The sequence below is a fragment of the Syngnathus acus genome, chromosome 8 (assembly GCF_901709675.1).
Source record: "Syngnathus acus chromosome 8, fSynAcu1.2, whole genome shotgun sequence".
Classification (NCBI taxonomy): domain Eukaryota; kingdom Metazoa; phylum Chordata; class Actinopteri; order Syngnathiformes; family Syngnathidae; genus Syngnathus; species Syngnathus acus.
The window spans coordinates 544,119-563,308 of record NC_051093.1 but is presented as its reverse complement, the minus strand read 5'-3'; the positions used below and the strand labels follow the sequence as shown (position 1 = coordinate 563,308).

The following is a 19,190-nucleotide window of genomic DNA, read 5'->3' as shown; positions in this document are numbered from 1 at the left end:
ATCAGACATGCGCAAACATGTCAGCGGGAGCGGTACCGCGAGGCATCACCTTCGGCTATCGCAATTACTTTTATGACGGCAAAAGACGGACAGCACAGTGCGAGATATGCAACAAAAACATTTCGGACAGCCAGACGACAACTTCAAACTTTGTCCGTCATTTGAAGAGCCATTCTACCAAGTAAGTGCTTTTCATTTATCTAAATAGGTGTGTATATATAGCTTTAATGCAATGAATATGATGATGAAACTGAATTAAGAAAATATGATTTAATATGGAGCAAGTTAATAAATAAAAACTACAGTTAACTTGACTTGGACTTGACTTGACCTATTTAAGGACTCGACTTGGACTTGACTTGACCTATTTAAGGACTTGACTTGACTTGCCCAAGAAAAAAATGACTTGGGACTTACTTGAGACTTGAAGGTTAAGACTTGAGACTTACTTGAGACTTGCACATGTGTGACTTGGTCCCATCTCTGATTATAGTCATTTGGGAATCCCGGCAGCTGGTTGCCTTTAACTTGTGGCTTCATTGTGAGCTTGCTCTCCTTGCCCCACCCGCTCCCCTTTCAGTTTCCTTGTCGTTGCTTTGGCTAATTGAGTGCCAATGGCCACACTCTGGTAGGAAATGCAATGTATTGATGATGTACGACAATTGGCATCGGCAGGCAAACGTAGCTTCGCACGACTGGATGCTGCGCTTGTGAACGCAAGCTCATCTGTGACACAGAGTCCAGCTGCCCTCCCACCCCGACCCGTAACGGGAAAGGATGGGGGCGGGCTGGTGTTTTCCCACAATCACCCTCAGGGACTGAGCCATGAAGTGCGGGTCGCTCGCCGGCTTGGCGGCACCACTTCAAGCCTCTTCTGACAGGCTCTCTTTCTTGTGCGGATGAGCGCAAGAGGGTCATCTCCGGTGAGGTTGCCACGGCTTTAGGGTTATCATCATTTGTTCTGAGGTCACTCCGATGAAGTGCAAAAGTTTGAATAATTTCCTGCAGCACGCCCCATGAGCTCTCAAAATCGGCGGGCGCTCAGCTTTGTTTTTATCTTGCTGCTATTGAATCCTTCCTGAGACCGTTGAGTGTCTTGCGGGACCTTTGGCTGGCCTGGCCTCCTCCCTTTTTTTGTCCAGCCATCACGCCACCTGTGCGTGCGCATTTGTGAGCTGCGTCGGTGGTGCAAAACACTCCACCACCGGCCCGCCTCACTGCACCAAAGTGCTGCTACTGTCATTAGTTAGCTCTCCAGAAACCTTCTTCCTGGCCTTCCCACGTCATTCTGCCGCAGTATGCCAGTGTTTTCTTTTTCCCCCACTTTGCCCGGAGCTCTGAAATAGCACACATCTTGTTATATTTGTCAGACATTCAAGGAGAATCTCCCCCTCCGGTCCACAGCTGGCTCAGGAATGCCCCCCCCTAAAAAAATAAACAAATCCACCCACTTCAAATCTCCCTTACTTCATCAACTCCACTTCCCAGCCCACCACCTCATCCTTTTTAGCTCCCGTCTGCTTGCCTTTATTTCTGAAGGGGCCTAACTGTGGGCCACTTAAAGCGTTGCCACGGAGACTGGAACCCACGTCATCTGAACTGTCCATCTTGAAAAATGATCATGTCCAGAATGGCTGAAATTTGATATGCTTCTGCTGCCCACAAAAGTACAGCAAAGAACTATAAAAGAGGGCCTTCGGGGTTATTTTCAAGCAAATTGAGCCAAACAGAAATGAAAAACTTGTCAAAAACATGGCAATCAATGAGCGATATGGAAAATCCACTTTTTTTTGCTTTTATATTCATTTTATTGTGCACTTGGAGTCTCCAAGATTGTAGGGATTGTAGGGATTCTATCCCTCCAGGTTTTGCAGAGATACTTTTATGATCTGTTTGGGGGCTATTTTTTACTCTGTTCAGTTTTCTCCATTTTCTATTTCGTATTTTTATCTATTACGTCACATCCTTTGGGGCGGGACTACCAAACAAGGTAATGGGTGTAGCCAAACGGTTTCGCAAATCCGCCATCTTTATTACTCAGAGACTTTTGTAGTCCAAACAACTCAAGGGTGCCAAAGTGGAGAGATCAAAATGTTCCGTTGTTGGATCAATAAATCCACACAACTCTTCCCCCAGCATCAGAACCTCAAAGAAGTGCCTGGTCAAATTTCATTTTTCAAGCAGTGTTCCCACATCTGTGGGAAAAGTGTTTCAGAAATCTTTTGTCAGTATAGAGAAGGATTCCCCGAAAGACTTCGTTTCGTTGATGGTTCAGTTCCTTCACTCAATGGAAACGACGGACACAGTAAAGCGGTAAGCTTGAGATGACACAAAAATAATAAACCGTATTTCACTTTGTCTATGCACTTGTTTTCAGAGCAGTTTTTCTGCTGATTTTGGAGCTGTGGCCTCTCTGTTTTCACTTCTTGTGGGTGTATTTTGAGTACCATATTTTTCGGACTAAAAGTCGCTCCGGAATATAGGTCGCATTAGCCATAAAATGCACAATAACGTGAAAAAAAACATATATAAATCGATCCGGAGTATAAGTCGCATTTTGGGGGAAATTTATTCGACAAAATCCAACACCAAGAACAGACATGAACGAGCAACAACAGGCTAAACGATAGGTATGCTAACGTGACATAAACACAAACGAAGAGCTGAGAACGGGCCTGACGTAACATGCACTTCAAAATATTCCACAGGCCCATATAACGATGTATAAATTATATATCAAATAACTATTATATAAGCAATAATATCAAACCATCTGTGTCACTCCAAATCATTAAATCCATCGATCAAATTCCTCGTACTTTGTCAACAACGCCGCGCGTGCGCCCTGACGTCAGCCTCGTCGTTATTTCACAGATCTAGTATATAACTGTATTGTAGTGTTAACAAAGTACAAGGAAATATGTGGGTTTGGTAAACGGCTCTTTATTTAACAAAACAAGAGTTAAATGAGCCAACAACTACTGAATTGTAACGATAAAAACATGTACAAGTTGCTACACGAAATAAAATATATCAAATAACTATAACATAAATAGTTCACCGCCACACGGCCCCAAGCACCGCCGTCAACTTCCAGGCGTGTGGCGGCGTGGACTTCCATCCCCGAAGGTGGCACTTCCAGCCACGGAGGTGGAAGAGAGCTCCATAGAATAGGACCGGGCGTGCGTAAAAGCCATGCCCCATCCACCGTTCCCGGACAGCCACCCGGCCGAGTGCCGGCCCCCGACTTCCATCCACGGAGATGAAAGAGAGCTCCGTAGAGTAGAACCGGGCCTGCGTAAAAGCCATGTCCGAGCCCCATCCACCGTCCTCGGACAGCCACCCGGCCGAGCGCCGGCCCCCGACTTCCATCCACGGAGGTGAAAGAGACCTCCGTAGAGTAGGACCGGGCGTGCGTAAAAGCCATAATAGTTTTTCAAACCTTCTGTGTCACTCCAAATCATTAAATCCTTCAAACTCTTCGTCTTACAAACAAAGCCGCGAATGATGCCGGTAGTACGTGGGGCCCTTCGTCATCCCGTGATCGAATCTTTGTCCTTTATGTAAACAACCGCCGTGCTGCTGGCGTCACTTGAAATTCAAATTACAGTAATCCCTTGCTACATCGCGGTTTGTTTATCGCGGTTTCACTTTTTTTTTTTTTTTTTTTTTTTTTTTTAATTTTGCAAATTTGTGAAAGAATTCACATAAGTCGCTCCTCAGTATAAGTCGCCCCCCCACCCAAACTATGAAAAAACCCGCAACTTATAGTCCGAAAAATACGGTAGTTGTATCAGATGAATTGCATCGAAGGTGCTGTATTATTCTTGGGGAACACAATAATGTGTTATATGCATTCGTTAGCTTCTCGCTAGCGCTAGCATTAGCTTACTTTGTAGCTTGACTGCAGTGCTTGTTTACAATACATGTTCATACCTATTGTGAGGGGATTAATTTCATTACGTGTTATGTATGGTTGTATGGACAAGTCTTCTGCTGTTGATATCCTTTAATCACTCAAAACGTTTGCGGTGCAAGTAAAGACTACCTCGGCTAAAAAAAACTACAAATACGTCGACCAGAAAGGGAGGCGCACATCTTGCGGCCTGGAGGGTGTGGGGTGTGAATTATTCCATTTGCATCTAAAGAGACCGCACCAAAACGGCTTGCTCTGAGCCACACCCTGAACAAGTAGAAAAGAGGGACCTGTGATGCTATCAAAACGAGGAATTCAAATAAAAGCATCGCTGTTCCACTTCATATAGACAACTAAATTAGTAAAATGTCAATTACTGTGATACTTGGGCTTTAAAATTTGTAACAAAAAATAGTGGTAGGGCCTGGAAGAAATTCATGGCATTTGAATACATTTCATTGGTCAAAACAAATAAATGAAGTTTGAATGGTGGTTATGGAGAGCAACGCAAATGTTAGGACACAGGACATTCGCCGCTGACATAAAAAAGGCAAATTACAGCCTGTGAGCGGCAGCAGCAGCAGCAGGGTTGTCAGCTTGAAAGTCAGTCAGCAAGAGTGAGCGACACGAGGCCTGCTGGAAAAACAACAAGCATGCCCTTCCCCCAGCGCGCACACTTGAGCGCCAAAGGCCTCCCTGTCGGCCACGATTCCACATGAGCTCTGCCCTTCAACGGCCCCTGAGCAGTCCTCCAAACTAAGCCAAGTTTGTTTCCAAAGCAGCAGCGTGCTGGATGAGGAGTAACGCTCTCCTGCCATCTGTCATTTCGTCAATGATGACAACTATCAGGTGTGCGCCCCCCTGACCATCAACATGATTGGTGTTCCACAAGGCTCGATGGTAGGTCCAGAGATATTTACATTATAATAATAATAATTCATTTAATTTATATAGCGGTTTTCAATGACCCAAAGACACTTACAGGAAAAAAAGGTGGGGACGTACGGGGGTGGACAGGACAATAGGATACAGTTAGTAACATGACATCAGTCAGCAGTGCGAAGGAGATTGATGGAGGAGCGGGGGGAGCGGAGTTTGTTGAGGTTGGCAGTGTACGGGAGGTGGAGGTGACGGGGTTAGGGGGTAGTCCAGAAAGAGGGGATGGGTGAGTCGTCGGGGAAGTGCTGGTTAAAAGACAGTCCAGATGTAGTGGCGAAGGATCCCAGCTTTGTGTGGAAGCAGCAGTGTACCGGGTGGTGGTGTTAGTCGACCCCGACTGCACCCGCACGAATGGCAGGCCCCAGTGTGCCACGGTGGCACACAGCTGAGCCACGGCTGGCGAGCTCGCAGGGAGTGGAGACTCCTCCCGAGGACGGCGGCCGGATGTCCAGAGTTGGGCCAGAGCTGTTGCAGTCAATAGATCAGACGCCAGCGTTGCTCTTAACACGGAAGACAACAGATAGCGGGGGAGGGGATGGGAGAAATCTCACACCCTTCTGTCTCTGACTTCATTCAATGATTGCTAACCTTATTATAACATCACATACGTACAAATGTCACAATGAGTTGCCGTTAAAGCGGGTGGGGTTCTACAGGGCTTTGGGTTTTGACACTATTGTCAAACTGGGAAACATTGTCGTTTCAAACGTGAGTCCGTGTGAGTTATTTCATCCTAGACCGAAGAAAGGTGCGGCAGATGTCTTGTCGCAACACGCTCGCTTGTTTGCTCATCGGGGAGTTGTTTGGAGACAGCCACTGGCACAAACCGCCGCAAAGGCTCGATGAATCAAAGAACGTCTTGTCAGTTGGAACAACAGCCCGCACGGGTGTCACCGGCCAGGGCGGGGCCCCTTGACGACGCACGCGGCCCCAAGCCAGAATTGTACGCCATCTCATCTGTCATCATGTGCTCATCTTCAGCCAGTCGCAAAGCACCAGTTACAAACGGATGGTTCTGCTTCTCCTCATTGTATGGCTTAGGTTCTCCTAAGTCCGCATTTGTTGAATTTGGCAAGAGCGGGATGCCCGCAGTTCGTGGAGTGAGTGAGTGAGTGAGTGAGTGAGTGAGTGAGTGAGTGAGTGAGTGAGTGAGTGAGTGAGTGAGTGAGTGAGTGAGTGAGTGAGTGAGTGAATTAATGAAATGCAGCCAATTGGAAGTGAATTAATGAAATGCAGCCAATTGGAACGTTCTTTGGCTGAGCTTTTTGTGTTTGCTCCCAGAAGTTGATAAAAGCAAGAAAGGTGTGATCAAGGTGACAAATTGAAACCGCAACTTGCAGTATGACGGTTCTGACACCCATTCGAATCCAACAATCTCCATCACCAACCACCTTTCGATGGACACGGTCGCCGAGTCCATTTTGAAACGGAGAACCTCTTCTTGCGTAACTTAACAAATTGGCCCAGATTACTTGAAGTCACTTCAACTCCATCTTGGAAATGGGCTCGAATGAAGTCAGTTGTGAGAGACCAATGAGGGATTTTGCTGTCCCCTCATGAACCGGTGTTATTTGCAAACCTATGTGATGTATGTACGTCTGCCAAATGTCATTATATGGGGATGAATGTTACAACTTGATTTTTTTTTTTAAGTTGTGCAACATGAATAGCAACGTCACCAGCCAGAAGAACAAGTTATTTCATCGGGACACCTCCATGTACGTTTCTATGTGCATGCATCAGTGTTAGTCCGAATCGAGCCCTGTTATGGTAAAGGCAGATATTTGACAGATTTGATCATTTTCTCTTGAAAAACGACATTGATTTGTGTCTACTTTCTTTGTTTTGAAAGAGTTTGTCTTCCTCCTCTGCATAAATGACCACTATACAAGTCAATAAGAAGGGAGCGATTTTGGATGCCATTCCCCCCCCTCACTTTTTCGAGTACTTGTCACACACCTCTGATTTAAGGACACGTGTTTGATCTCAGCAAAAACTATGAGCTTGAATTCTTGAACGCGTCTTTAAGGGAGGCGCAAGAAGGAAGTGAAGGGGGCGCGGTGTGGGAGGAGCGCTCACGGGCACAGTCGCAAGTCGGAGCTCCGACTCTCCGAGCTCGTTTGACGGAGGATTGAAAGCGGAGAGCCCAAGACGACGGAGAAGCAAATCCTCTGCTCGGCTCTGACAAAGTTAAAACTTTAAACGCCGAAGCGACGACTGAAGCAGAAACAAGCAGAGTAAGACAGGGGGTGCCCTAAGCCGAGTGGACGGCTGCGAGGAAATGTGGCGGCGGACTTTGAAGCCACTTTGAGGCGAAGGAAGACCAACATGCATAGTCAGCCGCTGCTAGACGCCTCCTGGTTTCCTCGCCTTGTCGTCGTCGTCTTCGTTTTCAGCCGATGTCGGACTTCTCTCTGCCAGTATTCGAGCGACCACTGCAGCTGGAAGGGCAGGTGAGCAATAACCATGATAACCAAGAATAAGGACGAGAATAAAATGCACGTTCCATCCAGGCACAACACTCTGAGTGGCTACTTATAGCCACTTTATGTAGCTATCTGGTACACAAGCATCACAATTGGCCTACATAGCAATGGATCACAAAATATAATAATATATATACACAAAATAAGCACGATCAGCATTGCACTAGAATCCCCTCGTGTGGATTGTATAAAAACAACACTTGATGCCAAACTAATGAGTATGGCAATGCCATTGGCTTGCATGATATTAAGTCCCCAGAAAGGACCACAGCAACATCGTGCAAATGTGCGACCTATGAGCAGTTGTAAGCCACACTGCAACTAAAACTGTTACCTGCCGATGTCATTCGACTCACGATTCCTAGTTTCCACCGGCATGCTCGAAGAGATGCTTTATTGTGTTCGGTATGTTTAGGGTGACCAGATTAGGGTTTCTGAAAAAGAGGACCCTTTTTTTTTGTCGTATATTATGACACAAATGACATGGTGTCTGCATATCAATTGCATTTATTGGCCAGAATAACCAAACAACATATATACAATAACAAAAACATATTTACACGAACAAAAACATATGTTTACACTGACATTTTTGAGTTTTATAGTGGTACACTAAGTAAAAATTGACAAAGGAAATACGGCCATCAGTGCAGCATTTGAAGAAGAAAAGGACTCCTCTTCAGTCCTCATGCTTTGGCACATTTATTTGCATGGGAATTTTTTTATTCAACTCCTCCGTGAACGTGCATTTTCGTTCAGGCATTGCTTGTAAACACTCGGTGTAGACTGGCCAGCCCACCCTACTTTGTAGCAAAGTGACTAAATTTGAGGAGAAAGGCGTGACTTATTTGCGAACGATACAGAAAAACCTGGAATTGAGTGAAATGGAACGGAGTGACAGTTCTATTGACAATGTAGTGTACATGTGTTACGTTTGAGGCAGTCCAACAAAATCCCGGACAATTTTTAAATTCCCCCCGGACATTTTTTGGGGGGCTCAAAATACCTGGTCACCCTAGGTATGTTGCTCTACATTGATCGCTCGCGAATGGCGTAAAACGTTCGTGAAAGTTCAAGCGAGCGCTTAGCCGGCTAGCTGCTAACAAAGACACATCACATTGCTCAGCTGACATCAAGTTTGGGTTTAAAGCAACATGGTGAGCAACATCACGAGCCGGACTTGGCTGCTTAGCCTGCATGTGAGCTTTTGGGCAGGAGTTGTGGCCTACAACACCTCCCGGTGCCTCTTGTTTTGTATTTGCGTGTTAAGCAGCATGGGCGTTCATGTGGATGGGGCATAGATACATTTTACAAGATCAAGTGGGTATGTTAATTACAAGTGTGGTCGCACACCCTTTCCGTCAGACAGCTGCTGAAAAGTTTTTTGACCTTAAAGTCTGGCCTGCATAATCCTCACCCCCCACCACCATCAATAATGTGGTGTTAATTAGCAGGCTGTTGACTAAGGAGCTTTAATTGCATGCAGAAACGATGCAAGTGGGACCAGGCTTGAGTTAATTAAAGGCAAGCTGAGCCAAGCCGAGCAGAGTGCGCCCCGCTGTGTTTTCTTTTTTTCGAAATGGGGGGGGGGGTAATCTCGTGTTCAGTAAACAGGGCGTTTCTCCTAGCGGAGTCCAACCACGCGCTTGGCATGCCGCTCGGCCGCTGACAACTTCCTGCGTCTGTCCGTTTTGCCGCAGAACAACTGGCTGAAAGACGGTCTGTGGGTTTTATTTTCAGCACCATTAAATACAGCAGGCAGGCATCGGGTGGTTCCCTTTCCACTGCAGCAGTTTGCTCAAGTTCTTCCATTTTCAAGCACCAAGAATCGAATCAGAAAAAACAGTTTTCAGCCCTTGATTCAAAACGACAACTTTATTTCAAATTGACTGCAGAAATGTGTGTATTCGTGCGTGCCGCGCGAGTAACTTAGTGGAGCTGTTCTTAAAAAAAGCCATGTCCAGCTAACGCATGCGTGTTTTGTGCGGTGCCGTAGCGGGCTGACTCACGAGGGGCACACGCGTGACGTGGAGCAGGTGTACCTGCGCTGCGCCCAGGGCACCCTGGAGTGGCTCTACCCCACGGGCGCCCTCATCGTCAACCTGCGCCCCAGCGGTGCTGCCGCCGCCCGGCTCTCTATCTGCGTCAAGCCTGCCGCCCGCTCCAGTGGAAGTAACATCTACCTGGACCTCGACGGCCGTCTGCGCTTGCTGCTGCGCGAGGAGGAGCTGGCGCCAGCCAAGGCACGCTGCTTCGGCATCCTGGAGGGAGCGCTCTTCATCGAGGCCGTCCCCCACACCGACATCGGCCGCCGTGTCACTGCTTTGCAGTACGAGCTGGTCGCTGAGGTGCCAGGAGCTGAGGACACCACGCTCGGGGGTAAGCGGGACCGTCGCCCGCGCCTTTCCGCCTCAAAGTCCAGCACAATCCGCCACTTCCTGCTGCCTATGCTGTCTGTCTAATTGCACAGTCGCAGTGTGCATGCGACAGTTGCTACGGTGTTATTGTAGATGTAAAATGGCAGCACGTGTTTTCATGCCGCGTACCTGCTGAACCAGCCACCTCCACATGTGTATTGGCGTCTGTCCGGCCTCACGTATCCACATCCTGCATCATGACGGCCGCTATAATGTGGCCGCTGCCAAGGTTCTGGCACGCTTCTCAAAGCCGTTGTTCTCGTGCGGGCTAACGGATGAATGACTTCCTCTCATCTAACTCGCTCACCCGTGCAAGCCGGAATGTTCTCCCGGGCAGCTGTTCCGCTGTCACCCCTTCAGTGGAAACCTTTTTCCTCCTTCCCTCCCTGCTTATTGCAACCTCATCATCTCTCATGACTTTTTGAAGTGGTTCCCATTTGGCTGGGTGCTATTCGTGATGTACGCTGTTTGGGTCCAGATGTTTTGGTGTATTCTTCCAGTCTGTCAAGTGGTCTTCATCAGAAGTGACCAGAGCAAGATGCTGACGCGGCTCTCGCCTTCATTCCTGCGGTCAGGTTTCACGGTCAACACGCGAACATGCTTCGATTCTGCCTTTGAAGGCAACAAATAGCCAAATCAAACACACCAGAGGGTTCTGCTTCAAATTGCTGCAGTTGCAATTTGTCATTTCAGTACAAAACTGGTGGAGTTCAACAAGAGCCATTACCCATTACGCGACACCACCCCAAATATGCTAGCTCGGAAATGACGTTTTGCACAGGCGCCTGACCACCCCATACGTTACGTTGCCTCAGGAATGTTTTTAATACGCTTTGCAGCATTGTTTGCCTATTTTCAACATCCTTTGAAAGTAGAACGTTGAAACCAAATTATACTCAAGCGCAAGATTGTGCAAATTGATGTTGATCTGGGAATTTTCATTTGTTCCTGAGGACGACCACTCTCTCTTTGACATTCAAAACCTATTTGTTTTTTTCTTACAAATTCTTTTTGTCTCTTTTTCAAATTGTATTTGTGGAATTGTGACATGAGCCTTTCCTTGTTCCTTCTCTTTTAGCACCCTGTCAGCCGTGCAGTGACGCTGAGGTTCTTCTGGCAGTCTGCACCACAGACTTTGGTAAGTAAGTCTTTGTGGGTCTTTTAGCACAGCACAACAGTACAGTGGGGAGAACAAGTATTTGATACACTGCTGATTTTTCAGGTTTTCCCACTTGCAAAGCATGTAGAAGTCTGTAATTTCTATCATAGGTACTCTTCAACTGTGAGTGATGGAATCTAAAACAAAAATCCAGAAAATCACATTGTATGATTTTTAAATAATACATTTCTATTTTATTGCATGAAATAAGTATTTGATACGTCAGAAAAACAGAACTTAATACTTGGTGCAGAAACTTTTGTTTGCAATTACAGAGATCAGACGTTTCCTGTAGTTCTTGACCAGGTTTGCACACACTGCAGCAGGGATCCTCCATACAGATCTCCTCCAGAGCCTTCAGGTTTTGGGGCTGTCGCTGGGCCACACGGACTTTAAGCTCCCTCCAAAGATTCTCTATTGGATTCAGATCTGGAGACTGGCTAGGCCACTCCAGGACCTTGAGATGTTTCCTACGGACCCACTCCTTAGTTGCCCTGGCTGTGTTTTTTGGGTCATTGTCATGCTGGAAGACCCAGCCGCGACCCATCTTCAATGCTCTTACTTGCTCAAGCCAACGCATGTCAAGGCCCGTCTGAAGTTTGCAAATGACCATCTGGATGATCCAAAGGTGTAATGGGAGGTCATGTGGTCTGATAAGACAAAAATATAACTTTTTCCAGGGATGAGAATCTTCCGCGGATCCGCGGATTTCTGTGGTTTTTTTCGTCGAAAGTATCATTTTCGTGAATCGTGTAAATCCGTTGAGAAAATTATTTTTTTATATATGGGGGGGAGCGGCCGGCCAGCTGGCCGGGCAACGTTAGCCTCGGTGACCCGCGAGCATTCCCCCGCCCGCCGCGACGGCATCTTTAGGTTTTGTGTATTCTCTGTCAAGATATGATCAGCTATGGAGGTCGCGGCGCTAGGAACATTAAAGGAGCACATCGAAACAAAAAAACACAAAGCTACGTTTTTACTTTTACAAGCATGTGGGTTTAGAAAGTAACATGATGTTACATGTAAGCTAATGTTAGGCTGTTGTCATGATATTGTTAAAGAACAAATCTTCATAATCCCTCCCCGCTACTTTTCTGTGCTTTTTTACATTTGCCATTCTCATCCCTGTTTTTCGTTTAAACTCCACTCGTCGTGTTCCGAGGAAGAAGAATGATGAGTACAACCCCAAGAACACCATCCCAACTGTGAAGGATGGCGGCATTCTTTGGGGATGCTTTTCTGCAAAGGGAACAGGACCACTGCACCGTATTCAGGGAAGGATGGGGCCATGTATCGTGAGATCTTGGCCAACAACCTCCTTCCCTCAGTATTTCATTCCTTATTTCATGCAATAAAATGGAAATTAATTATTTAAAAATCATACAATGTGATTTTCTGGATTTTTGTTTTAGATTCCATCACTCACAGTTGAAGAGTACCTATGATAGAAATCACAGATTTCTACATGCTTTGCAAGTGGGAAAACTTGAAAAATCAGCAGTGTATCAAATACTTGTTCTCCCCACTTTATGTAACTGTGTGTGTGTGTGTGCGTGCGTGCGTGCGCGTGTTGCTCAGTGGCCCGCGGCGTCATCAGGGCGATGCAGGAGGAGGTGGCCGAGGATCGCTGGTCCATCAACGTGGACGTCAGCCGCTTGCACAGACAAAAGACGCAGGTGTTTGTCCCTGGGGGTCCGAGGGCACGCCGCTGGTCGGGACACATCATGATGCCGCTGCGGTGCGGCATAAAAGCCGGCGAGGGTGATTTCCTCTTCACGGGGACACTGCGCTTCGGCGAGGCCTGGATGGGCTGCGCGCCACGTTACAAAGACTTCCTACGCTTGTATGGAGAAGCGCAGAGACTCGGGAACAATCCTTGTCACCTGGATGTGGACTGAAAGGACTTGGAGGAATCCATCCACTTTGTAGATTCATTTGAGACTGACCGTGGTCACCGTTGGATGAAATGAAGCAGAATCCCCACCCCCTCTTGGTGTGCAAAATGTGAATGAACAAACCAGAAGTGTATATTTGGCAGGCAGCGAGGCGGGCTTTGTGAAAAGCGGGATGTACAAAAGTTATTTCTTATCACAGAAATAGATTAAGTCAAGAGTGTTTTTTGTTTACAAAATGCCTAAATGTGAAAACATTTAAATGTTTCTGCACTTGTGCACTTTGATGACACTTAAATCAATTGAATAAATATTACATTCTAAATTATTATAAGCCCAATAATTGGGCTTGTCACAATTACCCCAAAGTTTCTATTTTTAGAATAGCGAAGCGCAGCGTGGTCGGTCGGACATTACTTGAGCCTCACAGGTAGTAAACAGTAAGACCAACTCGCTATTTTTTTTTATATCAGAAATAACATTAACGGACCTATCACGGTTACAACAAAACACTGCTGCTTTGGTGTCTGCCGAAGCGACTCGCGATATGCTGACCGGGATCATGAGGGGAGTTTTCTACATTTCTTTTCCAAAGCTGAGGAGGAGCCGAGAGAAATGCCTTCGCTGGGTAGAAGCTTGTAAACGTTAGGGATTTACAGTAAAAAATGTCACAAATCACACACATATATGCTCTTTTGTGCATATGCATTTTGTCGAAACTGGGCCAACATCTGAAAATCCCGATCCAATACCAGCGACTGCAACGTCTGTGGAGGTAAGTTTATCGTCTGCTTTCTCAGTAGAAAACGTGCTATTGCTAGCCATAACACGTGGGACATTGACTTGCTTGTATGAACATGAAAATTAATATACATTAAATATAGAGAAAGATTCTGAGATATATACAATATGGTTGGATGTCTTAAAGGCTGTACTACAATGAAATTAAACACTTGTTTCCTTTTTGAAGAAATTGTGTCATGCTGTCAGGTTTTGTGGATTGTTTTGTTTTGTCCTGTCCTTCATATTCTAACTTCCTGTTTTATTTGTACATCACGTTTCAGATCACTGGTCCTTCCGCTGCACGGTCGTTCACTTGACCTCCCCGTTTGTTAACCACGTACACCTGTGTCGTCCGCCCTGATTGTCTGCACCTGTGTCCTTCCTCTTCTGTGTGTGTATTTAGCCTGCGTCTTCCCCTTGTCCTGTGCCAGTGCGTCTTGCAAGCCATGACCACCAGCGACTCCATAGCCACAGATATAGCCCTTGATTACCTTGATCACAGAGACGTTTTTGTCCACGCTTTGTGTGTTGTGCGTGAGCCCTCCCCTTCGTTTTTCCCTCAGTTTGAGGCGCCTTTTGTTTTTGCCTTTTTCCCTCATTGTGAGGCGCTTTTGTTTTTTGGAGCGGTCTTCCGTGAAGGAAATAAACTCCTTTTTTGGAGCTCTGCATTCGAGTCCTCTCCTTGCCCTGAGCCTGACATTACGCACTGGCCAGACATGGACTCGGCAGAGTCAGAACAGCTGGCCGCCGCAGTGCGCTCCCAGGCATCGACGCTAGCCCAACACCAGCAGCAGGTCGATGTCCTGGGAGTGGATGTCCACGAGATCCGGGCAGCCCAAGAAGACTTCAGAGCGGCGGTGGCCGCCCAGGTGGGATCACTGAGCCGACAGATGCAGGACGTTGTCACGCTGCTGACCGCTGGACCAACAGCGATCCCCAGTCCACCAGTGCCCTCCCCGATCGATCGGCAGATTCCCGCGCCCATGGCAATGGGAGTCAGGCTGGCTCCCCCTGAACGATACGCTGGAGAACCCGGGGGCAGCAAAGCATTCGTCACAGGGTGTGAGATGCAATTTGAGCGGTCTCCAGGCGATTTCCCCACCGAACGCTCCCGGGTGGCCTACATGCTCTCATACTTGACAGGAAGAGCCCGGGCGTGGGCCATGGCAGAATGGGCCCGGGATTCCGTCACCTGCCGCTCTCTCTCCGCGTTCGTCGAAGCCCTGCGCATGGTATTCGATCCAGTCTCCTCGGACCGTGAAAAGGCGCGCGAGCTGTGCCAGCTGTCCCAGGGGCGAGAGCCAGTCAGCGACTACGCGATCCGCTTCCGCACTCTGGCCACAGAATGCGGGTGGAACCAGACGGCCCTGTATGATGTCTTCCTCAAGGGCCTTTCTGGAACCATCCAGGACCAGCTCGTTCCCCTCGATCTCCCCGCTGACCTCGACGCTCTCATCGCGCTGGCTGTCCGCACCGACAATCGCCTGCAGGAAAGGAAGAAGCAGCGCGCAAGCCGGAGCGCGACCGTCTTCCCCCCCGTGGCCGGGTTGGCATCGCCGCACCTCGAGACGCACCGCCAACCATCGAACACGGCACTGCTACCGCCTGGGGCTGAACCCATGCAACTCGGCAGAGCCAAGTTGAGCGCCGAGGAGAAGCAGCGCCGACGCCAGGAAGGTCGATGCTATTACTGCGGCGCTCTGGGACATATTGTCGTCTCCTGCCCCGAGAAACGGACAATGAAGGTAGGCGTCTTCTCCGGTAGCCAGCAGAAGGCTCGGACCCTACCCATCGGCACGCTTACATGCCTTGGGAAAATCACCAAGCTCGGGGGGCTAATTGACTCCGGGGCAGATGAGAGTATGATTGACTGGACTTTTGCTCGGAGGCTGGGAATAAGAACCGAACCGCTAGCCACAACCGTGAAAGCCGAGGCGCTCAATGGTCAGGCGCTCTTTGATATAACCCATGTAACCGAACCTCTCTCACTGTCTTTCGGGACTCATCACGAGAAAGTCAGACTGCATGTGATAACCTCCCCCAAGAATCCGATTATCCTCGGGTACCCGTGGCTGTCGCGCCACAATCCAACCATGGACTGGGCGTCCGGGGAGATAAGGGGATGGGGACCCCGTTGCCAAGAGTCATGTGTCGTACCTAACCCCCCGATCAGCCTTAACCGTAGCTCTGACCCCGAAACCCCAGATCTCACCGGTGTACCAGTATGTTACCACCGACTCGCGGATGTATTTAGCAAAGCCAAGGCTAGCTCTCTACCGCCCCACTGTCCGTACGACTGCGCCATAGAGCTCCTGCCGGGCGCTAGTATACCCAAGGGGAGACTTTATTCCCTTTCGGAACCCGAAAAACAGGCTCTAAATGAGTATATAGACGCGTCACTTAAGGCGGGATTGATCAGACCTTTGTCCTCCCCTGCAGGGGCCGGTTTTTTCTTTGTCGGCAAGAAAGACGGTACCCTACGTCCCTGTATAGACTACAGTCCCCTCAACCAAATCACCATTAAGAACCGATATCCCCTTCCACTCATGGCGACGGTATTCGATCAGTTGCAGCAAGCCCGGGTTTTTACCAAATTAGATTTGCGTAACGCTTACCATCTCGTGCGCATCCGGGAGGGCGATGAATGGAAGACGGGATTCAACACTCCCCGGGGACACTTTGAATACCTCGTGATGCCGTTCGGTCTCACCAATGCCCCCGCTGTTTTCCAGGCCATGATTAACGATGTTCTGAGAGACTTTATAGACCGTTTTGTTTATGTATATTTGGATGACATCCTGATCTATTCACCGGATATGGAGACCCGTGAGACCCATGTAAAGTCAGTCCTGCATCGCCTCCTGGATCATCACCTTTACGTCAAGGCTGAAAAGAGTGAGTTCCACGCCAAGACTATGTCCTTCCTTGGTTTCATCATAGCCCCCGGTAAGGTACAAATGGACCCGGCAAAAGTAAGCGCGGTGACACAATGGCCTAGACCCGACAGTCGCAAGAAAGTGCAGCAATTTCTTGGCTTCGCTAATTTTTATAGACGCTTCATCAGAGGCTTCAGCGCCACAGCGGCCCCGCTGCATGCTCTGACTTCTCCAGCGGCTCCGTTCTGTTGGACGGCTGAGGCAGAGGCCGCCTTCCAGGATCTGAAGAAGCGGTTCAGCTCCGCCCCGATCCTCACACTACCCGACCCGTCTCGTCAGTTCGTGGTGGAGGTAGACGCCTCCAGTCAAGGGATCGGCGCCGTCTTGTCCCAAAGGTCACCAGCAGACAACAAGCTGCATCCGTGCGCCTACCTGTCCCGACGGCTGAGCCCCGCCGAGCAGAACTACGACGTAGGAGATCGAGAACTTTTGGCAGTGAAGCAGGCTCTCGAAGAGTGGAGACACTGGCTAGAGGGAGCCCAACAACCCTTCTTGGTTTGGACTGATCATAAGAACCTTCAATACATCAAGAACGCAAAACGGCTGAACTCCCGCCAGGCACGTTGGTCCCTTTTCTTTAACCGTTTCAATTTCACCTTGTCCTACAGACCGGGGGCCAAGAACATCAAGCCCGATGCGCTGTCACGCGTCTACAGTTCAGATCCGGTGGCCAAGGAGCCCGAACCCATCCTCCATCCTCACTGTGTGGTGGGGGCCGTAACCTGGCCCATCGAAGACTTAGTGAAGCAGGCCAACGGCGACGAGCCACCCCCTGGTGAATGCCCGGCGAATCGACTATTTGTTCCACCCAGGCTGCGTCCCCAAGTCGTCCACTGGGCACACACCTCCCGGCTCGCCTGTCATCCGGGCGTGAGAAGAACCCGGTACGTCATTCAGCAGCGGTTCTGGTGGCCCTCCATGGGGGCCGACGTCAGGGAATATGTGGCAGCCTGCTCCGTCTGCGCGCGGAGTAAGAACACCCCCGGCGCCCGGGTGGGTCTGCTGCAACCTCTCCCCATTCCCTCTCGACCATGGGCCGAGATCTCTGTGGACTTTGTCACGGGACTTCCCGTATCCAAGGGGAAGACAACGATACTCACTGTGGTGGACCGGTTCTCCAAAATGGCCCATTTCATTGCCCTGCACAAATTACCCTCAGCCAGGCGAACGGCCGAAGTCCTCATGGACCATGTTTTTAGAGTACACGGATTCCCGCGGAATGTCACGTCGGATAGGGGGCCTCAATTCGTGTCTCGATTCTGGAAGGAGTTCTGCAGACACATAGGGGCCACCGTGAGCCTCACTTCGGGCTATCACCCGGAGGCCAACGGCCAGGCGGAGCGCATCAATCAACAGCTGGAAACAGGCCTCCGCTGCCTGGTGACCCAGAACCCCTCCACATGGAGTAAGAACCTGATCTGGGTGGAATACGCCCATAACTCCCTCCCTACCACAGCTACTGGGATGTCCCCTTTCATGTGCGTCTTTGGCTATCAGCCTTCCCTGACAATGAGCCAGAGGTGTCGGTAACCTCGGCGCGCGCCGTGGTAAGACGATGTCATCGCATCTGGGCGGCAGCGCGAGCCACGCTGGTCCGCCAGGGGGACCGAGTGAAGAGGATGGCCGACCGGAGACGACGGCCGGCGCCCGCCTACCAGCGGGGCCAACGGGTCTGGCTGTCCGCTCGGGATCTTCCGCTCCAAGTGGGCTCCAGAAAGCTGGCACCCCGTTTTGTGGGGCCTTTTCCCATCTCCAAGGTCGTGAATCCAGCCGCTGTACGACTTCGCCTGCCCCGGTCCCTCGCTGTGCATCCCACCTTCCACGTCGGGAAGATCAAGCCGGTCAGGGAGAGTGGGATGGTGCCGGCTCCCGAGCCGCCTCCGTCTCCGCGGACTGTGGGGGGTGGGCCTGCGTACACAGTCAAGGAGCTACTGGACGTGCGCAGGAAGGGAAGGGGCTGGCAGTTCCTGGTCGACTGGGAGGGTTATGGGCCAGAGGAGCGGCAATGGGTGCCGCGCAGTTTCATCTTAGATCCCGGTCTGCTGGACGACTTCTACGCGGCTCACCCAGATGCTCCTGGTCCGTCTGGGATCCGGCCCTAGAGGGGGGGGTTATGTCATGCTGTCAGGTTTTGTAGATTGTTTTGTTTTGTCCTGTCCTTCATATTCTAACTTCCTGTTTTATTTGTACATCACGTTTCAGATCACTGGTCCTTCCGCTGCACGGTCGTTCACTTGACCTCCCCGTTTGTTAACCACGTACACCTGTGTCGTTCGCCCTGATTGTCTGCACCTGTGTCCTTCCTCTTCTGTGTGTGTATTTAGCCTGCGTCTTCCCCTTGTCCTGTGCCAGTGCGTCTTGCAAGCCATGACCACCAGCGACTCCATAGCCACAGATATAGCCCTTGATTGCCTTGATCACAGAGACTTTTTTGTCCACGCTTTGTGTGTTGTGCGTGAGCCCTCGCCTTCGTTTTTCCCTCAGTTTGAGGCGCCTTTTGTTTTTGCCTTTTTCCCTCATTGTGAGGCGCTTTTGTTTTTTGGAGCGGTCTTCCGTGAAGGAAATAAACTCCTTTTTTGGAGCTCTGCATTTGAGTCCTCTCCTTGCCCTGAGCCTGACAAATTGTACATCTCAAGTAGCTTAATCTTACACTGCAAAAGGAACG

At 49.3% G+C, this 19,190-nt stretch overlaps 1 protein-coding gene across 1 annotated transcript; it reads left to right on the top strand.

Annotated features, from left to right (window-relative positions):
- The first annotated feature begins 6,790 nt into the window (after positions 1–6,790).
- Positions 6,791–13,167, top strand: metrnla (meteorin like, glial cell differentiation regulator a). The gene is made up of 4 exons (XM_037257293.1): positions 6,791–7,308; positions 9,338–9,720; positions 10,837–10,896; positions 12,493–13,167. The coding sequence occupies exons 1-4, from the start codon at positions 7,184–7,186 to the stop codon at positions 12,810–12,812; spliced, it is 888 nt and encodes a 295-aa protein (XP_037113188.1). The 5' UTR covers positions 6,791–7,183; the 3' UTR covers positions 12,813–13,167.
- Positions 13,168–19,190: the final 6,023 nt, after the last annotated feature.

Excerpts from the sequence above, each read along its gene's own strand:
- metrnla (XM_037257293.1), top strand. The coding sequence starts at position 7,184 with ATGCATAGTCAGCCGCTGCTAGACGCCTCCTGGTTTCCTCGCCTTGTC. Across the intron at positions 9,721-10,836 it reads TGAGGACACCACGCTCGGGG|CACCCTGTCAGCCGTGCAGT; the intron begins GTAAGCGGGACC and ends CTTCTCTTTTAG. Across the intron at positions 10,897-12,492 it reads AGTCTGCACCACAGACTTTG|TGGCCCGCGGCGTCATCAGG; the intron begins GTAAGTAAGTCT and ends CGTGTTGCTCAG.